The sequence below is a fragment of the Oncorhynchus nerka genome, linkage group LG10, assembly GCF_034236695.1.
Source record: "Oncorhynchus nerka isolate Pitt River linkage group LG10, Oner_Uvic_2.0, whole genome shotgun sequence".
Classification (NCBI taxonomy): domain Eukaryota; kingdom Metazoa; phylum Chordata; class Actinopteri; order Salmoniformes; family Salmonidae; genus Oncorhynchus; species Oncorhynchus nerka.
In genome coordinates this window covers 21,064,732-21,088,426 of record NC_088405.1, presented here as the reverse complement: position 1 = coordinate 21,088,426, position 23,695 = coordinate 21,064,732, and the positions used below count along the sequence as shown (strand labels likewise).

Sequence of the window (23,695 nt, the reverse complement as noted above, 5' to 3'; positions counted from 1 at the left end):
AGACATCAAAATACCGCCCCCTATCCCAAATAAGTTTAAAAAAAAAATGGCAATCAGTGTTGAGCTAAACTGAGCGAGATCAACTGTGAATGGTCTTGGTGCACCAAGAAAATAAGTTTCAAAGGAAGCCAGCTTGGATTTGGCATCCCTCCTATCAAATCCCATTGAGAGCATACGTCATTGACAGAAAAACTGGAATTGTTGCATCTTGTTGTGTTGTTGTCTTCCTAGCCAGCTAGGAAAAAAATTGGCCCTTTCCTAATTAGCCATGGATGGAGATAGAGATTTGGACTTGTGGTTTTACTTAATTCTCCATACTGGCCAATGAATATAATGGAGATTCTGCTCCTACCATTAATTCATACGTTGTTGTGGCCCTGGCCTGAGAGGATGGAAGTTCATTATGTAGCTAGAAGTAGAAGGTTAATACTAACTAGGCAACATTGCCCATGAATGGAAGTTAGGCTAGCATGCAAGAATTTTAGCCACGTAGCCTAGAATAACAAAAACTAAAAGTGGGTACTGTATGACAAAGTCATAGACTGTTTCATCAATATGAAAGAGAGGCGGATGGCATTGGCGTTTCTCTACAAGTAGGGTGAGTTAAAATGTTTTTCTACTTGCACTAACACACACAGAGAAATCTTTAGCTTACGTTGATTGGACTAACTTGTTTTTGGTATCTTATAGTTGTCACTAAATTAGACTAAGCAGAGTTGATTTGATGATGTTGAAGTGTAAATGGTGCTACAATAGTGGAGGCAGCTCCTGTTATCTTTGTGACTTGCGGTAACTCTCTGTGGTTCTAAATCAATAGTTGTTTAGTGATGGAAACATTCACTTGTTTGACCATGCTGTAGGTAAAGTAACTGTCTGTTACTGTACATTAAATATGTTTTGTGGACTTCACTGGACAGAGGTCGCTATCCGGTTTTGTGATAAAACAATTTATTCTGCCACTGTCTTCTTATTGTCTCTGCCTTTAGGTCTATATAGGCATATGGACTAACGCAAGGTCGCAAGGCATATGGACTAACACGTTACAGAGCAAACAAAGCAATTATCACAACACATGGGATGTAATTTGGCTTTGGGGGGAGGGGGCTTTGTTTCCCCAGTGATTTTACCCACGCACCGCTACGGTCCTCACGTCACCTCTCAAGGATAACGAACGGCAACACAAAAGGGAAAATAAGGGCAAATCATAGGCTACAGGGCAGAGGCAAAAGAAGGATTGTGGGCCGAATCCTGAATGACATCCAAGCGCAGTTTATAAACTTTTGCTTCAATCAGAAATGATGTGTCAATAAGGTATTGACATGAAAATTGTGAGTTGTGTACGGAGAACTCTTAGGAATCAACCCTGGGAGACGTCAGCTAAATCTGAAGATAAAGTAAACACAGTGCTGTGTTTTAAGGCTTCCATTGTTGTCCTTTAGTGCCTGATGAAAACGACTGGCACACCGGTGCAATGGCTTATCAAATCAAGCTCAAGGTTTTTGCCTCTGAAATCCAGACCCAGCCGTTCAGATGCTCACACTGTATAAATCACATTCCAGTCAACCAATCAGTGAAGACTGAGCCAAATCCCTCACTGATGCTTAGTAGTACAAAACACCTGGTTCTGGCATACATTCACTACTAGAGCATACCATTCACTATGTAAACCCTGAAGCTACAGTGCCTTTGGAAAGTACTCAGACCCCTTGACTATTTTTCACATTTTGTGGTATATGGTCTGATATACCACGGCTGTCAGCCAATCAGCATTCAGGGCTCGAACCACCCGGCTTATAATCCATAGTAGCCTATTCACTGTAAGGATTCAAATAGATCTTTATCACACACACACACACGTGTGTTTGTTATTCAATGACCCAGGCTTTAAGACAGTCAATCCTGACATGTTCTGATGGGTGTGCCAGTCCAAACATATCATTTCCTAATGGTTGCACTGTATTGTGTTTCCTTAGTCTGATTCCATTAGCAGTTTGATTGCAGAATGCTGCTGCTGGTAGTAGACCCTGGGTAATACAGGTCCTGCCTCCTGACGAAGTAGTCAAAACAAAAAGTCTAACTTTCTTCTAAATAAAAAGTTGTGGTAGCAGCGTTTGTTGGATCATGGAGCATGTAAGGAGTTGCATTTGTAGGGTGGATGTGAAAAACACCCCATTTCATCTGCTTATTCCAGCTTACTGTTTGAGAACTGTCTGAAGTCAAAGCTAAAATACCTTTTCTCAAAGCCAAGCAACTCAGTTGTCAACAGAAGGAAAGTTTGAGGAAAACCTTGAAGCATGTAAGCAAAAGCACAAGTCTGAAGCATGACATTTCCATATCTCCTAAAGCCAGACTCCATAAGCGTGTCCTGTAGTCATCACTTTGTGTATAGATCTCAAAGCCGGGGAATAACACATACAAGAGGGTAGCGCGCGCACACACACCACACACACACACACCACACACACACAAACACACACCCCACCTACTTAGAAGCACAGACATTTGAAAACACACACACCACACACACACACACACCCACACCCCACCTACTTAGAAGCACAGACATTTGAAAACACACACACACACACACGCACAAGCAATAGGGAGCAGAGACAATGGAAAGAATGTGATAAGTACAGGGCTTCGAACACACTTAAGAGAAATCTAAAAATAAAGTGCTTGTTCGAGTGAACAATAACACATTCCTCTGACTGTGGCCACTGCATTTCCATGGAGCGTGCGTCCACATTGGCCTTTCTATAGGACAATCAGCCTGACAGCTAGCCTAGCGACACAACACACAGAGAGAGAGAAAAATAACAAACCCCAGATAATCGTTCCCCTCTGTTAACGTTAATACATTAACAACATTGTGAATGTGTGTAAGAGAAAGCAACAAAAATAGGGATCATCTCCTCCCGTTATGTTATAGGTGCTATTGAAAACTGCTGGCTCTCAGCTCTTTTACCCACATTTAGGTTATGGGCTCTAGGTTTTCCCACGTGGCAAGACAACTACACATGCCGCACAACAATACAGTCAGCAATGAGATATCCTCCAACCGTTTGAGGGCAGGTGAGCGGGAGTTTCCATACAGGTTTTAAAGGGAGAGGTGAGCATTTTACATTCAAGTCATTTAGCAGTCGCTCTTATCCAGAGAAACTTATAGTTAGTGCATTCATCTTAAGATAGCTAGGTGAGACAGCCATAGTAGCCATAGTAAGTACACTTTTCCTCAGTCGCTTACAGCAAAGTCAGAGCTAATAACCCATGTGGTGGTCAGTCTAGCTGCACAAACTGTATGAAACAGCACAGACTGCTAGGGCGGCAGGTAGCCTAGCGGTAAGAGCGTTGGGCCAGTACCCAGAAGGGCGCCGGTTTGAATCACTGAGCCAACAAGGTGAAAAATCTGCCGAGGTGCCCTTGAGCAAGGCACTTAACCCCAATTGCTCCTGTAAGTCTGCTAAATTAATAATATGTCAAGTTAAAATATCTCATATGGGAAGCAATGATGCAGTGTGCGGAAGGGACAACTGGTGTGCATGTGGCTTTAGCATATCCAATGCATTCTGCAGGACTGAGCCGTTTAAAAAATAAATAATTTAACCTTTATTTAACTAGGCAAGTCAGTTAAGAACAAGTTCTTATTTTCAATGACGGCCTAGGAACAGTGGGTTAACTGCCTGTTCAGTGGCAGAACGACAGATTTGTACCTTGTCAGCCCGGGGATTTGAACTTGCAACCTTTCAGTTACTAGTCCAACACTCTAACCACTAGGCTACGCTGCCGACCCGTTTTGACTCACTACTTTCTTAACTACTGGCTCAAATTATACAAAAACTGTGCTGCATCACTTTAAATATATAAAGAAACATGAAGGGTTGGAACGCAACCAATGTATGATAGGTACCAGATAAGACATTGGGAAGCATTCCATTTCTTCCCACATTGCCTTAATTGGCATTGAAATGAATTTGTAAAATGCTGAAACATGGGGAATGGTCTGTTCATTTCGGACATGGCCATCGTCTTGTCTCCGTCTTTACAATTTAACAGTCTAATGAACACCTTTTATGCTTTTCTCTCTCATCAGTCATGATTTCAGTCTGGATTCTTTGTTCACAGTACGTTTTTTATTTTATTTTTCATTTCACCTTTATTTAACCAGGTAGGCTAGTTGAGAACAAGTTCTCATTTACAACTGAGACCTGGCCAAGATAAAGCATAGCAGTGTGAACAGACAACAACACAGAGTTACACATGGAGTAAACAATAAACAAGTCAATAACACAGTAGAAAAAAAGAAAAAATTATGATTTTTCAACGCCGATACTGATACCAATTATTGGAGTACCCAAAAAGCCGATACCGATTAATCGGACAATTTTTTTATTTGTAATAATGACAATTACAACAATACTGAATGAACACTTATTTTAACTTAATATAATACATCAATAAAAATCAATTTAGCCTCAAATAAATAATGAAACATGTTAAATTTTGGTTTAAATAATGCAAAAACAAAGTGTTGGAGAAGAAAGTAAAAGTACAATATGTGCCATGTAAGAAATCTAACGTTTATGTTCCTTGCTCAGAGAACATATGAAAGAACATATGAAAGTTGGTGGTTCCTTATAACATGAGACTTCAGTATTCCAAAGTAAGAGGTTTTAGGTTGTAGTTAATATAGTATTTATAGGACTATTTCTCTCTATACCATTTGTATTTCATATACCTTTAACTATTGGATGTTCTTATAGGCACTATAGTATTGCCAGTGTAACGGTATAGCTTCCGTCCCTCTCCTCTCCCCTACCTGGGCTCAAACCAGGAACACATCGACAACAGCCACCCTCGAAGCAGCATTACCTATAGCTCCACAAAAGCCGCGGCCCTTGCAGCGCAAGGGGAATAACTACTCCAAGTGTCAGAGCGAGTGACGTTTACATTTACATTTAAGTCATTTAGCAGACGCTCTTATCCAGAGCGACTTACAAATTGGTGCTTTCACCTTATGACATCCAGTGGAACAGCCACTTTACAATAGTGCATCTAGGTCTTTTAAGGGGGGGGGGGGTGAGAAGGATTACTTTATCCTATCCTAGGTATTCCTTAAAGAGGTGGGGTTTCAGGTGTCTCCGGAAGGTGGTGATTGACTCCGCTGTCCTGGCGGAGTTTGAAATTACGTTTGAAACGCTATTAGCGCACACCCAGCTAACTAGCTAGCCATTTCACATTGGTTACACCAGCCATTAGGCTGATAGGCTTGAAGTCATAAACAGCGCTGTGCTTGCGAAGAGCTGCTGGCAAAACGCACGAAAGTGCTGTTTAAATGAACGATTACGAGCCTGCTGCTGCCTACCACCGCTCAGTCAGACTGCTCTATCAAATCAGACTTAATTATAACACAATAATACACAGAAATACGAGCCTTTGGTCATTAATATGGTCGAATCCGGAAACTATCATTACGAAAACAAAACGTTTATTATTTCAGTGAAATACGGAACCGTTCGGTATTTTATCTAACGGGTGGCATCCCTAAGTCTAAATATTCTTGTTACATTGCACAACCTTCAATGTTATGTCATAATTACGTAAAATTCGGGCAAATTAGTTCGCAATAAGCCAGGCAGCCCAAACTGTTGCATATACCCTGGCTCTGCGTGCAATGAACGCAAGAGAAATTACACAATTTCACCTGGTTAATATTGCCTGCTAACCTGGATTAGTATTTATAACTAGTGATTATGATTGATTGTTTTTTATAAGATAAGATAAGATTTAATGCTAGCTAGCAATTTACCTTGGCTTCTACTGCATTCGCGTAACAGGCAGGCTCCTCGTGAGGCATGTGGTTAGAGCGCTGGACTAGTTAACTATAAGGATGCAAGATTGGACCCCTTGAGCTGACAAGGTGAAAATCTGTCATTCTGCCCCTGAACAAGGCAGTTAAGCCACCGTTCCTAGGCCGTCATTTAAAATAAGAATGTGTTCTTAACTGACTTGCCTAGCTAAATAAATGTATACAAATAAAATAATAATACAAAATAAAATGAAAATAATAATACAAAAATCGGAAATCGGCGCCCAAAAACACAGATTTCCGATTGTTATGAAAACTTGAAATCTGCCCTAATTAAATCGGCCATTCCGATTAATCAGTCAACCTCTACTTAGGACACCCCTAACAGACACATTAGGACAACCCTAACAGACACATTAGGACACCCCTAACAGTCACATTAGGACACCCCTAACAGACACATTAGGACACCCCTAACACACACATTAGGACACCCCTAACACACACATTAGGACACCCCTAACAACCCTAACAGACACATTAGGACACCCCTAACAACCCTAACAGACAAATTAGGACACCACTAACAGACAAATTAGGACACCCCTAACAACCCTAATAGACACATTAGGACACCCCTAACAACCCTAACAGACACATTAGGACACCCCTAACAGACACCTTAGGACACCCCTAACAGACACCTTAGGACACCCCTAACAGACACCTTAGGACACCCCTAACAGACACATTAGGACACCCCTAACAGACACATTAGGACACCCCTAACAGACACCTTAGGACACCCCTAACAGACACCTTAGGACACCCCTAACAGACACCTTAGGACACCCCTAACAGACACCTTAGGACACCCCTAACAGACACCTTAGGACACCCCTAACAGACACCTTAGGACACCCCTAACAGACATATTAGGACACCCCTAACAGACATATTAGGACACCCCTAACAGACACCTTAGGACACCCCTAACAGACACATTAGGACACCCCTAACAGACACATTAGGACACCCCTAACATACACATTAGGACACCCCTAACAGACACATTAGGACACCCCTAACAGACACCTTAGGACACCCCTAACAGACACCTTAGGACACCCCTAACAGACATATTAGGACACCCCTAACAGACACCTTAGGACACCCCTAACAGACACCTTAGGACACCCCTAACAGACACCTTAGGACACCCCTAACAGACACCTTAGGACACCCCTAACAGACACCTTAGGACACCCCTAACAGACATATTAGGACACCCCTAACAGACACCTTAGGACACCCCTAACAGACACATTAGGACACCCCTAACAGACACATTAGGACACCCCTAACAGACACATTAGGACACCCCTAACAGACACATTAGGACACCCCTAACAGACACATTAGGACACCCCTAACAGACACATTAGGACACCCCTAACAGACACATTAGGACACCCCTAACAGACACCTTAGGACACCCCTAACAGACACCTTATTGACACCCCTAACAGACACATTAGGACACCCCTAACAGACACCTTAGGACACCCCTAACAGACACATTAGGACACCCCTAACAGACACATTAGGACACCCCTAACAGACACATTAGGACACCCCTAACAGACACATTAGGACAACCCTAACACCCCTAACAGACACATTAGGACACCCCTAACACCCCTAACAGACACATTAGGACAACCCTAACACCCCTAACAGACACATTAGGACAACCCTAACACCCCTAACAGACACATTAGGACAACCCTAACACCCCTAACAGACACATTAGGACACCCCTAACAGACACATTAGGACACCCCTAACAGACACATTAGGACACCCCTAACAGACACATTAGGAGGAAAAACACATAAATATCCTTCAGATTAAATTCATAACAACTGTATTGAAAAACTGAGTGAACAGCTTTCGTCAGGTTAGACCAGGGTTTCCCAAAGTCGCTCCTGCAGCCCCCTCCCCAGGGCAAAAAGCGAAACGTGCACGCCTTGGTGTCTCCAGGACTCGCCTTGGTGTCTCCAGGACTGTTTGGGAAACCCTGGGTTAGATGTACATCAAGGGACAAGGCCTACAGACAATAGAGGCACAGTTTTAGTCTAAAAGTACCTTGGTACAGTAGACAGACTAGGCTGCTTCCTCAACAATCGTCAGCTGCATCTCTTAAGAGGATGCCATCAAAATACGAGGAGATTTCCTCCACTTGAACTGAAAAACGGACAAGGATGCCACCTTGTAAATTTAGCCTAATCTTCTTTGTGATGCAAGAAATTGTTAATGTGCGCAACAAAATGATATTCACAGTGTGCAGGAAAAATAAAGACCTCCAGCTGTAGTGGTAAAGATATGCATGTGTACTGGATTCCCGGGCACAGAAACACACATTTAGGTGGCAGCTTGGTAGCGTCTGTGGTTGTTTGCAGATAGAACATTCTATGGAGGAGGAGGCGGAAACTGGGACACTGCGTGTGCTGCATGTTATTTTGTTTGGCTCGCAAGCTGTGCTCCAGACTTGGGGAATGATTGGAATGTAGCCTAGCAACACGCATTCACTTCCATTAAAGGGCTCTGAAAATTACACTCAAACTCAAATTAGACAGAAAATAAACACTTTAGGAGGAGAGACAAGGGGTTTGAATGATGATGTTCATAAATCACAAGCAGAAACAAACTAGCTGTTTATAGTTCCATCTAAATCATTAAAATCAGTGTACTGTGAACCAACATCTACGCAGAAATCATGACTGATAAGAGAGAACCATAAAAAGGCATTAATTGGACTGTTAAATTGTGAAGACGGTGACAAGACGATGGTGTGTCCGAATCCCCATACTAGTGTACTACATACTTAAACTGCATACTATGTACTCATCGTCGCATTCTATTTAGCATGTACTGTTTAGGAAAAAGTATGCAGTATGCCACGGCCGCAATGCTGGAGAGGCTCCTGATTGGCTGAATAGGTGGGGCGGGGCCGAGTGCGGGTGGATTTTCCAAATTCAAAAGACATGCATCGCATTAACCAGCCTGATAATAGCTCATTTCCAATGTAATTAATTTCTCTAAACTCTGAATAGGAATGGAGTTCTAGGCCTGCTCAGGTTGGTTATAGGCAGACTATCACATTCAACCTAATGGAGTTCTAGGCCTACTCAGGTTGGTTATAGGCAGACTACCACATTCTACCTAATGGAGTTCTAGGCCTACTCAGGTTGGTTATAGGCAGACTATCACATTCTACCTAATAGAGTTCTAGGCCTGCTCAGGTTGGTTATAGTCAGACTATCACATTCTACCCAATGGAGTTCTAGGCCTGCTCAGGTTGGTTATAGTCAGACTATCACATTCTACCTAATGGAGTTCTAGGCCTGCTCAGGTTGGTTATAGGCAGACTATCACAGTCTACCTAATGGAGTTCTAGGCCTACTCAGGTTGGTTATAGTCAGACTATCACATTCTACCTAATGGAGTTCTAGGCCTACTCAGGTTGGTTATAGGCAGACTATCACATTCAACCTAATGGAGTTCTAGGCCTACTCAGGTTGGTTATAGGCAGACTATCACAGTCTACCTAATGGAGTTCTAGGCCTACTCAGGTTGGTTATAGGCAGACTATCACAGTCTACCTAATTGCGTTCTAGGCCTGCTCAGGTTGGTTATAGGCAGACTATCACATTCTACCTAATGGAGTTTTAGGCCTACTCAGGTTGGTTATAGTTAGACTATCACATTCTACCTAATGGAGTTTTAGGCCTGCTCAGGTTGGTTATAGGCAGACTATCACATTCTACCTATACTATAGTAGACCATATAGCCCATCTATCCTATTTAAAAAGGACTGAAGACAGAAACTTGAAATTTGTTTAATTTCAACAAATGTATCAGTAAAAACCTAAATGTTGTAACATATAGAAATCAAAACAGTACACACCAAAACTTTTCAAAATGTTCAAATGAAAAGGACGTGGACAGTCAGGTGCGTCGCAAATTCAGCTGAAAAATTCAGCTTCTATCTCAAGGCCAACAGACTGTTAAACAGCCACCACTAACATTGAGTGGCTGCTGCCAACACACTGACTCAACTCCAGCTACTTTAATAATGGGAATCGATGGAAATTGATGTAAAATGTATCACTAGCCACTTTAAACAATGCTACTTAATATAATGTTTGCATACCCTACATTACTCATCTCATATGTATATGTATATACTGTACTCTATATCATCTACTGCATCTTTATGTAATACATGTATCACTAGCCACTTTAAACTATGCCACTTTGTTGACATACCCTACATTACTCATCTCATATGTATATACTGTACTCGATACCATCTACTGCATCTTGCCTATGCCGTTCTGTACCATCACTCATTCATATATCTTTATGTACATATTCTTTATCCCTTTACACTTGTGTGTATAAGGTAGTAGTTTTGGAATTGTTAGATTAGATTACTCGTTGGTTATTACTGCATTGTCGGAACTAGAAGCACAAGCATTTCGCTACACTCGCATTAACATCTGCTAACCATGTGTATGTGACAAATACATTGGATTTGATTTGGAAAAAAAGTCAGAACCGCTGGAGAGCAACATAATAAACTAAAGCACTGATCACTGGGAAAGAGAACAGAATGACTGCTATGGCTTGATCCATACATTAAATAGGTCGCCTAGCCTACAGAAGAGACGAGTATAACATCCTGGCATTTAAACCACTCCATTTCCAAAATGTCACATACTATTAAACATTCTATTTTTGCATACTGCGTCCTGCGTGACTGCGTTGATTTCGGTACCACATCCCCATATCTAATTGATCTGCTGTTGTGAAAGCCGAAATTAGTATGACATCCGGCCATTTAAAGTATACTTGATTTTCGAAATGTCACATACTATTAAACTTAATTTTTTCACATTCTCAGTCGGCCTACTATTTAGGATGCAATTATGGGTATTCGGACACGGCCTTGTCTTTCTAAGGGATAATTCGATTCAGCTGTTGGGGACAGAGGACGATTAACAAAATAAACATTTGATTATGTCTGCAACAGAAGGCAAGAGACTGCCTAGTGTAAAATGGGTTTGTAAAAGACTGGAGAAAACTTGGGAAATGGTGGATGAGAGGGATAAGAGAGGAGAGAAAGGAGGGAAAAAGGGACAAAGGGGAGGAAAGGAGGAGGAGAAGGGAGAGGGAAACAGTGATGACACATGGTAGAGAGAAAAAAAAAAGAGTTTACCAGGTTCCAGCTTAATAACTTTAATGGCAGCCAGTTCCCCGGTGTTGACATTACGGGCCTGGAGGAGAGAAAGAGAGAGAGAGCATTTATTAGCCAGCTGTCTGTAAGAGGGAACATACTGGAGTTTAGAGAGGACTGGCCTCTGTCAGACCAACACTGTGTTTAAGCCTGAGAGTGTGTAGACTAGAACAGTTAGTTGGCTGCTACTGTAGGATAACATTGCTTAACTGCTAACTGGCATGGCCTCACTGGTGGCGCAGTGGTTAAGGGCACTGTACTGCAGCGCCAGCTGAGCCACCAGAGACCCTGGGTTCGCGCCCAGGCTCTGTCGTAACCGGCCGCGACCGGGAGGTCCGTGGGACGATGCACTTGGCCTAACGTTGTCCGGGTTAGGGAGTGCTTGGCCGGTAGGGATATCCTTGTCTCATCGCGCACCAGCGACTCCTGTGGCGGGCCGGGCGCAGTGCGCGCTAACCAAGGTTGCCAGGTGCACAGTGTTTCCTCCGACACATTGGTGCGGCTGGCTTCCGGGTTGGATGGTGCTGTGTTAAGAAGCAGTGCGGTTGGGTTGTGTTTCGGAGGACGCATGACTTTCAACCTTCGTCTCTCCCGAGCCTGTACGGGAGTTGTAGCGATGAGACAAGATAGTAGCAACTAAAAACAATTGGATACCATGAAATTGGGGAGAATTAAAAATAAATAAAAATTTGCTAACTGGCCTTACAGGCTAATAATAATAATAGTACTGGATGGAATATTTGCAAAGAGATTCATAAACAAATATGTTTGATGGATATTACTGAAGATGGCTGATTCACCTTTGAAAAGCAAATAAGATCATAAAAACAATACATTGTGTTCGGTACGTACTGTGATTCTTGGGGTCATGGTTCACTTTTCAGTACAGCGGGGAAATTAAATTCCAGTCACAATGCTCAGCATTCACAATGTTCCTGTCTGTTGTGACAGTACTGGTATGTTGGGCCTCAAGGTTCCACTCTGATGCTGCGTTTGTAACCATGTGGGAGGTGGGAATTTACCAGTTGTAAAGTCAGAATTCGTTGAGAAACGGGGATTGGCTAATGGCCAACAAGCGGTGTCAAGCATAAATTAAAAGTACAGCAATCATGCTTGTAAACAAATTTGAGTTCAAAAACCACATTAATAGATAGCTTTTTATAAAGAATGTTTTGTGGTTGCATTTAACTACAGTAAATGCTGTTCTAGAGGCCATTTACTTAGCAGGTGATGTCAGAGGTCACCATGTTGGAGAAGTGGGTGCTCAGGATGATAGATGAATTTCCCACTAGTAATTTCCCACTAGTAACTACCATTCAAGAGGATTTTTCATATGTGGTAAATTCCCACTTGGTTATGAACACATCATGACACTGCCTCCTTCAGCCCAGATGCGCACTTGTGACTCTCAAAGGGGCCATGTCTGTACCACCATACGTACATCTCCCACTCCAGGGTAATGTGATGGGATGTCACTAAGCACATAACAGGATGCATTGACCAATTCATTTAAAACTTGGGCTTTGGTTTGCTTATATAGAGCTGGCACTACCGGTTTGCTTATATAGAGCTGGCACTACCGGTTTGCTTATATAGAGCTGGCACTACCGGTTTGCTTATATAGAGCTGGCACTACCGGTTTGCTTATATAGAGCTGGCACTACCGGTTTGCTTATATAGAGCTGGCACTACCGGTTTGCTTATATAGAGCTGGCACTACCGATTTGCTTATATAGAGCTGGCACTACCGGTTTGCTTATATAGAGCTGGCACTACCGGTTTGCTTATATAGAGCTGGCACTACCGATTTGCTTATATAGAGCTGGCACTACCCGTTTGCTGAAATGGGTGCAAGAGGGAAGTTCGTAATGTCTGCAGCTATAAACTAAAGTATAAAATATAAAACACAGCCTACCTATCACTCTTCTAATTTCTTTGGCTCGGTTATAAATCAGCAGCCAAGTGCTGCTTGAATACAGAGGGAAGCAATGTTGTGTTGTTTGTCTCTGTGTTTCAGTCTTGCTCTGCCATAAATGGTGCAACATACTGGAGTCGTTGGCAGCTGCATAGGCTTGAGCTTGGTGACGTACTGTTAACGTTTTATCCACAACTTTATCCATCGCCGTTGTAATCTACTGGGAAGTCAGAATGTTCCCAAACTAAATCAAATTAAATGTTATTGGTCACATACACATGGTTAGCAGATGTTAATACGAGTGTAGCTTGTGCCTCCAGTTCTGAAAGTGCAGTAATATCTAAGTAATCTAACAATTCCACAACAACTACCTAATACACACAAATCTAAGTAAAGGAATGGAATAAGAATATATACATATAAATATATGGATGAGCGATAACCGAGCGGCATAGGCAAGATGCAATAGATGGTATAGAATACAGTATATACATATGAGATGAGGAATGCAAGATATGTAAACATTATTAAAGTGGCATAATCGTTTTGGTATTATTATATTTTTTCACCCAATTCCGTGGTATCCAATTGATAGTTAAAGTCTTGTCTCATCGCTGCAACTCCCGTACGGACTCGGGAGAGGCGAAGGTCGAGAGCCATGCGTCCTCCGAAACACAACCAAGCCGCACTGCTTCTTGACACAATGCCCACTTAACCTGGAAGCCAGCCACACCAATGTGTCGGAGGAAACACCGTACATCTGGCGACCGTGTCAGCGTGCACTGCACCGGCCCGCCACAGGAGTCACTGGTGCGCGATGGGACAACAACATGCCTGCCGGCCAAAGCCTCCCCTAACCCAGACAACACTGGGCCAATTGTGCGCCGCCCCATGGGTCTCCTGGTCGCAGGCAGCACTCGACAGAGTCAGGACTCGAACCCAGAATCTCTAGCAGCACAGCTAGCACTGCGAAGCAGTGCCTTAGACCCCTGTACCACTCGGGAGGCTAGTGGCATTATTAAAGTGACTAGTGATCCATTTATTAAAGTGGCCAATGATTTAGAGTCTGTATGTAGGCAGAAGCCTCTATGTTAGTGATGGCTGTTTAACCTGTTGCTTCTACTCGGGACGCTTGCGTCCCAACTAGAGCTCTGGAAATGCAAATGCACTACGCTAAATGCTAATAGTATTAGTTAAAACTCAAAAGTTCATTAAAATACACATGCAGGGTATCGAATTAAAACTACACTCGTTGTGAATCCAGGCAACAAGTCAGATTTTTAAAATGCTTTTCGGCGAAAGCATGAGAAGCTATTATCTGATAGCATGCAACACCCCAAAAGACCCACAGGGGACGTAAACAAAATAATTAGCATTTCGGCGTTACACAAACCGCACAATAAAATAGAAAACATTCATTACCTTTCACCATCTTCTTTGTTGGCACTCCTAGATGTCCCATAAACACTATTTGGGTCTTTATTTCGATTAAATCGGTTAAGCCTAGATATCGTTATATGTAGACTGTGTGATAAACGAAAAAAACATCGTTTCAAAACGTAACGTCATTTTTTAAAATTCAAAAAGTCGACGATAAACTTTCACAAAACACTTCGAAATACGTTTGTAATGCAACTTTAGGTATTAGTAAACGTTAATAAGCGATAAAATTCATCAGGAGGCGATGTAAAGATCATTAGCTGTCCGTCTGGAAAAATGTCCGGCTAGAAACTCAACGAAAATATCCGGTCCTAGACCGGATTAGATACGGTGTCCTGTATGTGTTTGACCAAGAAAAAACTCGAAGGGAAATGACAAGACTCTAGACACCCTGTGGAAGCTGTAGGTACTGCAACCTCAGTCAATTAATTGTGGTTCACGTTTATCAATGGGTTCAAGTAGCGCATGGATATATTTTCCCCATTTTCAGTGATCAGTTTTTCCTGTGCTTTTCGATGTAAATGCCGTTCTGGTAAAGCCACAGCAGTGATTTAACCAGTTTTTTAAACGTCTGAGTGTTTTCTATCCACACAGACTAAGCAAATGCATATACTATATTCCTGGCATGAGTAGCAGGGCGCTGAAATGTTGCGCGATTTTTAACAGAATGTTCAAAAAAGTAGAGGGTCGACTGAAGATTAACAGTCTGATGGCCTTGACATAGAAGCTGTTTTCCAGTCTCTGGGTCCAAGCTTTGATGCACCTGTACTGACCTCACCTTCTGGATGGTAGTGGGGTGAACAGGCAGTGGCTCGGGTGGTTGTTGTCCTTGATGATATTTTTGGCCTTCCTGCAATATCGGGTGCTGTCGGTGTCCTGGAGGGCAGGTAGTTTGCCCCCAGTGATGAGTTGTGCAGACTGCACCACCCTCTGGAGAGTCTTGTGGTTGTGGGCAGAGCAGTTGCCATACCAGGCGGTGATACAGCCCGACAGGATGTTCTCATCTGTAAAAGTTTGTGAGGGTTTTAGGTGACAAGCCAAATTTATTCAGCCTCCTGAGGTTGAAGAGGCGCTGTTGCGTCTTCCTCACCAGACTGTCTGTGTGGGTGGACCATTCCAGGTTATCCATGACGTGTACGCAGAGGAACTTAAAACTTTCCACCTTCTCCACTGCTGTCCCGTCGATGTGGATAAGGGGGTGCACCCTCTGTTGTTTCCTGAAGTCCATGATCATCGTTTTGTTGACATTGAGTGAGACCTGACACCACACTCAGAGTTCCCTCACCACCTCCCTGTAGGCTGTGTCTAGAGATTTAAACAATGATTGAGGATCTTCAAATTCTGGTTAATCGACGACACCATTCGAATCGTAAAGAACTAGTTCCTGGTTGTGCCTCACAAAACGACAGCTTGAAATACGGCAATTATTACAAAGTGCACAAAGGCTCTAGTTGTTTTAACAGACTAGTCAGAAATGTTTTTTTTCCAGCACAGATTTACCTAAGAGGCACAGGCCTACAACGCAACGTAGACATAGCCTATAGGCCTAGTGTGAAACACACACACACACACGCAAAAGAAACATCTTCTCACTGGAAACTGCTTATATTTTCAGCAAACTTAACATGGGCAAATATTTGTATGAACATAACAAAATACAACTGTGACATGTGACTAACAGAAATGGAATAATGTGTCCCTGAACAAAGGGGGGTCAAAATCAAAAGTCAGTATCTGGTGTGGCCACCAGCTGTATTAAGTACTGCAGTGCATCTCCTCCTCATGGACTGCACCAGATTTGCCAGTTCTTGCTGTGAGATGTTACCCCACTCTTCCACCAAGGCACCTGCACGTTTCTGAGTGGGGAATGGCCCTAGCCCTCACCCTCTGATCCAACAGGTCCCAGAGGTGCTCAATGGTATTGAGATCCGGGCTCTTCCGTCCTGTCTCCCTGTAGCGCTGTCTTAGGCTTCTCACAGTACGGACATTGTCATTTATTGCCCTGGCCACATCAGTCCTCAATCCTCCTTGCAGCATGCCCAAGGCACGTTCATGCAGATGAGTAGGGACGACCCTGGGCATCTTTCTTTTGATGTTGTCAACAGAAAGGCCTCTTTAGTGTCCTAAGTTTTCAGAACTGTGACTTTAATTGCCTACAGTCTTTAATCTGTTAGTGTCTTAACGACCGTTCCACAGGTTTATTAATTGTTTGGGAAACAGTGTTTGAATCCTTTACAATGAAGATCTGTGATGTTATTTGGATTTTTACGAATTATCTTTGAAAGACAGGATCCTGAAAAAGGGATGTTTCCTTTTTTTGCTGAGTTTAATATATTTTTTAATCTATTCATTAGGGTTCACAGCGTGGACCGAACCGAGGTCTCCATACCGAAAGGTTGTGTAAGAATAAACATACTGTTACACCCCTAGTGGCAGTTAACACTTTGCATCTTGAAAGTCCAATATCTTGAAAACTTGACTGCTGACATGCAAAACATTTTGCAACTGTATCAGCAGTGGACTAATGAAAACGAAGTTCCCTTTAATCTGTGAGCAGTTAACAATTCAAACAGTATCTTATTGCATTCCAACCATCAGACCGTGAGAATGAAACATATGAAAAAGAAACTCTCATGGCAATGGAAACGGACTGCTCATCCATATATTTATATATTCTTACTCCATCCCTTTACTTCGATGTGTGTATTAGGTAGTTGTTGTACAATTGTTAAATTACTTGTTAGATATTGCTGCACTGTCGGAAATAGAAGCACAAGCATTTGGCTATACTTGCATTAACATCTGCTAACCATGTGTATGTATGTGACCAATACAACGTGATTTGGACTGAAAACATTGCCATTCCTTGAGACTGAAATTCATGGAACATTTTCTTACTCAGTACAATCTAACATGGAGACTGACTTGAACTCATCCATCTTCTTATGTCACAGGTCTAAGCCAGTTCACAACACAGTCCCTTTGACTAGGACTAACTCGTCAACACACCACATCAGGCTAAATGATTCACTTTCTGTGTCAAGGTCTTTTCAAACCCAACTCAGTCTGTCTAATCTGTCTAAAAAAGTGAGTTGATTGAAATCTTGTGAGAGTTTGATGAGCAAAATTGATATCCTGGCTTAGGCCTAATGAATTTAAGACTGGACGCACAAAAAAAGTTAATTTAGAAACTGATTGGAGGACAATCTTATCAACCCTGAAATATACGTTGAACATCTCCCTCATCGGTCTCCTGCTCTGACAATCAAATTTCAAATCCCATCCTCTCCATCTCTCTGATACTGATTGTCCATTTCTGTGTGAGTCTCCAACATCAAGGTCACATTCTGGAAGGTACCACATACTGAACTATAACAGTCATGAATAGAGCTGACTCCTTTGATGTAGGCTACAAGTCAGAGAGCCATGTCTATTCTACATGATATATCTGAACATTAAAACATCATTGTGCCAAACTGAACAAGCTCTGTCATCATCACTCAAGCTAGCTAAACTCAATCATTTTAACTTCCCCCACCAGTCTCCTCACTCTCCCCTCTCCTTCCCCCACCAGTCTCCTCACTCTCCCCTCTCCTTCCCCCACCAGTCTCCTCACTCTCCCCTCGTCTCCCCTCTCCACCAGTCTCCCCTCTCCACCAGTCTCCCCTCTCCACCAGTCTCCTCACTCCACCAGTCTCCTCACTCTCCCCTCTCCACCAGTCCTCACTCTCCCCTCTTTTTTTTCTTTTTTTTAACCTTTATTTAACCAGGCAAGTCAGTTAAGAACAAATTCTTATTTTCAATGACGGCCTAGGAACAGTGGGTTAACTGCCTGTTCAGGGGCAGAACAACAGATTTGTACCTTGTCAGCTCGAGGGTTTGAACTTGCAACCTTCCGGTTACTAGTCCAACGCTCTAACCACTAGGCTACCCTGCCGCCCTGTCAGTCCCCTCTCCACCAGTCTCCTCACTCTCCCCACCAGTCTCCTCACCAGTCTCCTCACTCTCCCCTCTCCACCAGTCTCCTCACTCTCCCCACCAGTATCCTCACTCTCCCCTCTCCACCAGTCTCCTCACTCTCTCCACCAGTCTCCTCACTCTCTCCACCAGTCTCCTCACTCTCCCCACCAGTCTCCTCACTCTCCCCTCTCCACCAGTCTCCTCACTCTCCCCTCTCCACCAGTCTCCTCACTCTCCCCTCTCCACCAGTCTCCTCACTCTCACCACCAGTCTCCTCACTCTCACCACCAGTCTCCTCACTCTCCCCTTCCCTCTTGATCCTCTGATGTTGTACATATCCTCTCAGGATAGCTCCAGAAGGCCAGCACGTATCCAGATCAAGTCTTATGAGACCTCACACAGGGACTGGAAGCTGATTCCACTGCAAGCGGACTCCTGTACATATTACTCCTCCTTAACAGTGTTCACTTCACTCTACTCATTACCGAGTGCGTGATTGGGCAAGCAGTAAGCCCTATCAGCGTTCTGCTAACCTCGCATGGGAACACTGAGCAAGTCAATCGCAGGGTCAGAGGTCAGCCAGCACGATGACTGGGGGGCAGCATTTAAATATAATTTGCATCCTGCATACATGGCAATCTCCCAGCAGCAGAGGACAGAACAGCCCGAGCACCCAGGAATACTGATCAGTGGACTAATTACAGAAAAGTAAGTTGCAAAGCCAAAGCCTGAACTACATGATGATACATCGACGACTTCAGTTTTAATGAACCAGCACGATCAAAACCCACCGTCTAGGCTATATTATAATTGTATGATACACTGCCAGTATGAATGAAAATAATATGTGACAGACTTCTTTTTATTTTATGGCAGTACGATTTCAAAAACATTATAAATAAGCATAATGAGGATGCAGTGAAAAACTGTACCACACACACACACACACACACACACACACACACCCTAGGTGGGGCTCACAGCACGATGGCTCAGATCTGGGCCAGACAAGAGATTAGAAATGGAACAACCAACCACGGGGACCGGACTCCTAGAAACCCCTATTTTCACTTACAAATAACACATATTTATGCTATTCATTATAGATCAACTACTTCCTGTTCTTAAATGACCACTATAACCATAAATAAAGTTCACATAACCACGGCCTAATGGTCATTGTCAGACAAGGGAAAAGACACTGACTTGTGCAAGATCTGTTTCTAGAAATATGCACAGTATTAGTGGGCTAGTGATGAGAAATAGTGGTGGAATAATATATCAAAAGCATGAATGTGGTCTCAGATTGCTGGGTTGAAAAACTGCGTTTAAAGGACGCATCTCCTCCACAGAGCTCTGGCTTTCAGAGGAGGCTGCACAAATTGCAGACAGGAGTCAGTTCTCTCTGCTCATCCTTTCTTTCATTACAGAATCAACTCCTTAGTTGAGTGAGGCGTCACCATCACCCACGCCAGCACTGGTCATGTACTTTAAATCCTGGTATATAAACCATTTATTTTACAGAGCGCTTACTTTGGAAGTGAAAAAGCACTGATTGACTTTGACTTTGCTGATTCATGCCTCCCCCTCCCTCCCATTGGTACACCCACAGTTGCTGTCCAGCCAAGGAACTCAGAGCAAATTTCTCAATCTTTTTATTTTATTTAAAGAGATCAGAGTAGGCTACATCATATAATATCTACAGGAAATGAAAGTCTGACAGTTGTTGACAGGCTGTCCCTCTCAATATTACATTATCTGGGTCTCCATGATTTACAGTAAGAAGCTACATCTCACCAGTATTTAATATTCATGACTGAAACCCTAAAGCCTCTACCGCTGAGAGACACTTCTGGAAAAGACACCTGTACGCACGAGTCAGGGCTCAGGAGACTCAGTCAAGCACAGCCCTGAAGTAGCCAGTAACAGCAGTGATAAGAATGACAATCATGGTGTCTGTAAAAGACGTGATCTTATTGAACCTGAGAGACAGACTAAATGAGATATGATAGCTAGATGTAGTCTACAGACTAGAGCCAGATGGAACAACAAGTCTGGGCACAGACCCACAATTCTAATTCTATGGATGGAACACCCCATCTGGGCACAGATCGACCTCCCAGACTACACAGACAGAATAGCCCATGTCAAACTGGAGAGAACTTCTATAGCTGGAACATCCAGACAGATGGGTAATACCCAGTCTGAAGCCAAAAAGAACTCCCAGTCTACTAGGAGCAGATAAGACCGTGTGGGAGACAGGATGAAGATTGACATCCACAGACGCCATGTGACATTATATACACCCTCCCATACAGGCCCTTGTTTTGAGCTACAGCCAGTCATGGAGCATCTGCCTTATTAGCTTCACCAGCCCTCAATTTCAGACTGAGACACTGAGGGCTCACTGAGCAATATGAACAAAGCCCTTTTCTCTATACGAACACTGCCCTATACAACTCCACCGTCCCAGAATAGTTGGCAGGCTGACTTAAAAGGCTTCAGTTCCGATGTCACCAGTGAGAAAGGGAATGACAGAAAGAGAAGCAGAGAGGAGAGAGAGAGAGGAGAGAGAGAGAGGGGCCTAGAGAGAGGGGCCTAGAGAGAGAGAGAGAGAGAGAGAGAGGGGCCTAGAGAGAGAGAGAGACAGAGAGAGACAGAGAGGGGCCTAGAGAGAGAGAGAGAGAGAGAGAGAGGGGCCTAGAGACAGAGAGGGGCCTAGAGAGAGAGAGAGAGAGGGGGGCCTAGAGAGAGAGGGGCCTAGAGAGAGAGAGAGAGAGATAAACAGAGATAGAGAGAGATAAACAGAGAGAGAAACAGAGAGAGAGAGAGAGAGAGAAACAGAGAGAGAGAGAGAGAGAGAGAGAAACAGACAGAGGACAAGGCAGAAAGAGAAAAACAAAGACAAATAGGAAAGAAAGAAGTACTTCAGCAGACAAGGGACTGACAAGTGCCTGATGACTCACGACAAGTGTAAATGGTCCCAAGGCCATAATACGTCATCTGTATAATCAATGGTTAGACGCCATCTTCTATCATGAGAGAACCTCACCTCAGTCGACTCAGACGGTGGCCAAACAGCAAGCTAGGTCTACTCTAGGCCACATATCATTGACCAGGTTTACATGCGCACAGTATTCCGGATAGTAGCTCATATTCTGCTTAAGGTCTTATTCGGGATAAGCTGTTTACATGTACTTTTGATATCCCGCTCACGAGTATCCCTGAATGTAGCCATGAATAAATATAATTTTCCTAATTAAATGGAATAAAATATGCACCTAAGACAAACTGAAGTCTTATCAGAAACGTGTTTCATAGTTCTCTCAGCTTTTCATTTCCTTAAAACCGGTCACACCGATGACATTTTGAAGGGATTAATCTTTCCACTGTTTTGAAATAGAATGTGAGAATTTCTGGTGAGCACTACTTTAGTCTTCTACGGCAGAAAGTTATGACAGAAGAGATTCTGCGTATCGAACTATAGAGTATCAGCAAAATAAATGATGGAATTACTATGGTGGATTGAACTGCGCAGGCAGTGTGATATGCAAAAATACCCATGAAAGTCAGAGGAAAAGCCCCCAAAATGGTCAAAGACTCCAGTCACCCAAGTCAGACTTTTCCCTGCTACCGCACGGCAAGTGGTACCGGAGTGCCAAGTCTAGGTCCAGAAGGCTCCTTAACAGCTTCTACCCCCAAGCCATCAGACTGCTGAACAACTAATCAAATGGCCACTGGACTATTCACATTGACCCCCCCCTTTGTTTTTACACTGCTGCTACTCGCTGTTTATTATCTATGCATAGTCACCTCACCCCTACCTTTACCCCTCCCTACAAATGACCTCTAACCTGTACCCCCGCACATTGACTCGGTACCGGTACCCCCTGTATATAGCCTCGTTATTGTTATTTTATTGTTGCTTTTTACTTTAGTTTATTTCGTAAATGTTTTCTTAACTCTTGAACTGCATTGTTGGTTAAGGGCTTGTAAGCATTTCACGGTAAGGTCTACTACACCTGTTGTATTCGGCGTTGATTTGAAAAGCATCAGTAAACGGGATAAGATGTTTACATGCCACAGTATTGGTCTAAGATCAGCATATCCCAGGCATCTTATCCGGGTTTCTCATAAGCGGGATACAAACCTTTTCAGGTTATTGTAAAATGGGATATGATGTTTATATATGAGTTAACTCAAAAACAGAACGCTTGAGCATCCCGAATTATAACGGGATATTGGTGTGCATGTGAACATGGTCACTGATGCGGAGATAGAGGGCTCTAGACACACAGAACACTGATGTAGGCTACAGAAGACCATATGTCCTTCCTCAGTAGTGGGGTCTATTCTAAATATAGGAGGTGGCAGGAGAGCGTTACAATGGACTAGCTGCGATTGGGGACCAGCTCCAGGACTGCAGTATTCATGAGGTGCAATATTGCAATATATGAGGTGCAATATTCATGAGGCCTGTGGAGAACAGGGACATCATGGTATGGAAAAAAGGAGCACAATGTGTGGAAAAGCGGGGATGCGGTACATGGAAAACTAGGAACTTTGTGCATGGAAAACCATCTACTTACAATATGGAATAGGAGTGAAGGAAAGAAAGCATCAGGCGCACACTCCAGGCAGAGTGAGCTGTGTGTGGGTTACAGCGTAGGTCTAGTCCTAGCTGGACAGCCAGAGAACTGACAGAGGCTAAAGAGGAGGCCCATGTTGGCAGGCTAGCTAACCGACAGCCTAGACCTAAATCTATAGATCCCATGAGCATGAATGACAAATTTGATATATCCATGCAAGCTCACATGTTATGACAAAGTTATGTACACTGAACAAAAATATAAACACAACATGTCAAGTGTTGGTCCCATGTTTCATGAGCTGAAATAAAAGATCCCAGAAAAGCACAAAAAGCTTAATTCTCTCAAATGTTGTTCACATCCCTGTTAGTGAGCATTTCTCCTTTGCCAAGACAATCCATCCACCTGACAGGTGTGACATATTAAGAAGCTGATTAAACAGCATAATCATTACACAGGTTCACCTTGTGCTGGGGAAAATAAAAGGCTAATAAAATGTGCAGTTGTCAAACACAATGCCACAGATGTCTCAAGTTGAGGGAGCATGCTGACTGCAGGAATGTCCACCAGAGCAGTTGCCAGAGAATTTAATGTTAATTTCTCTACCATAAGCCGCCTACAACTTCATTTAAGAGAATTTGGCAGTACGCCCAACCGGCCTCACAACCACAGACCACATG

The 23,695-nt window shown here is 43.2% G+C and overlaps 1 protein-coding gene across 9 annotated transcripts in view; it reads right to left on the bottom strand.

The window, feature by feature from the left end:
• LOC115134994 (mitogen-activated protein kinase kinase kinase kinase 3-like) overlaps window positions 1-23,695 on the bottom strand; it is a 76,632-nt gene that overhangs the window by 37,076 nt on the left and 15,861 nt on the right. For all 9 annotated transcript variants that reach the window (XM_029669146.2, XM_065023114.1, XM_065023116.1 and 6 more), the window contains exon 2: window positions 11,094-11,151. In XM_029669146.2, coding sequence (XP_029525006.1) covers window positions 11,094-11,151 — 58 coding nt within the window. The remainder of the gene's footprint in view (window positions 1-11,093; window positions 11,152-23,695) is intronic.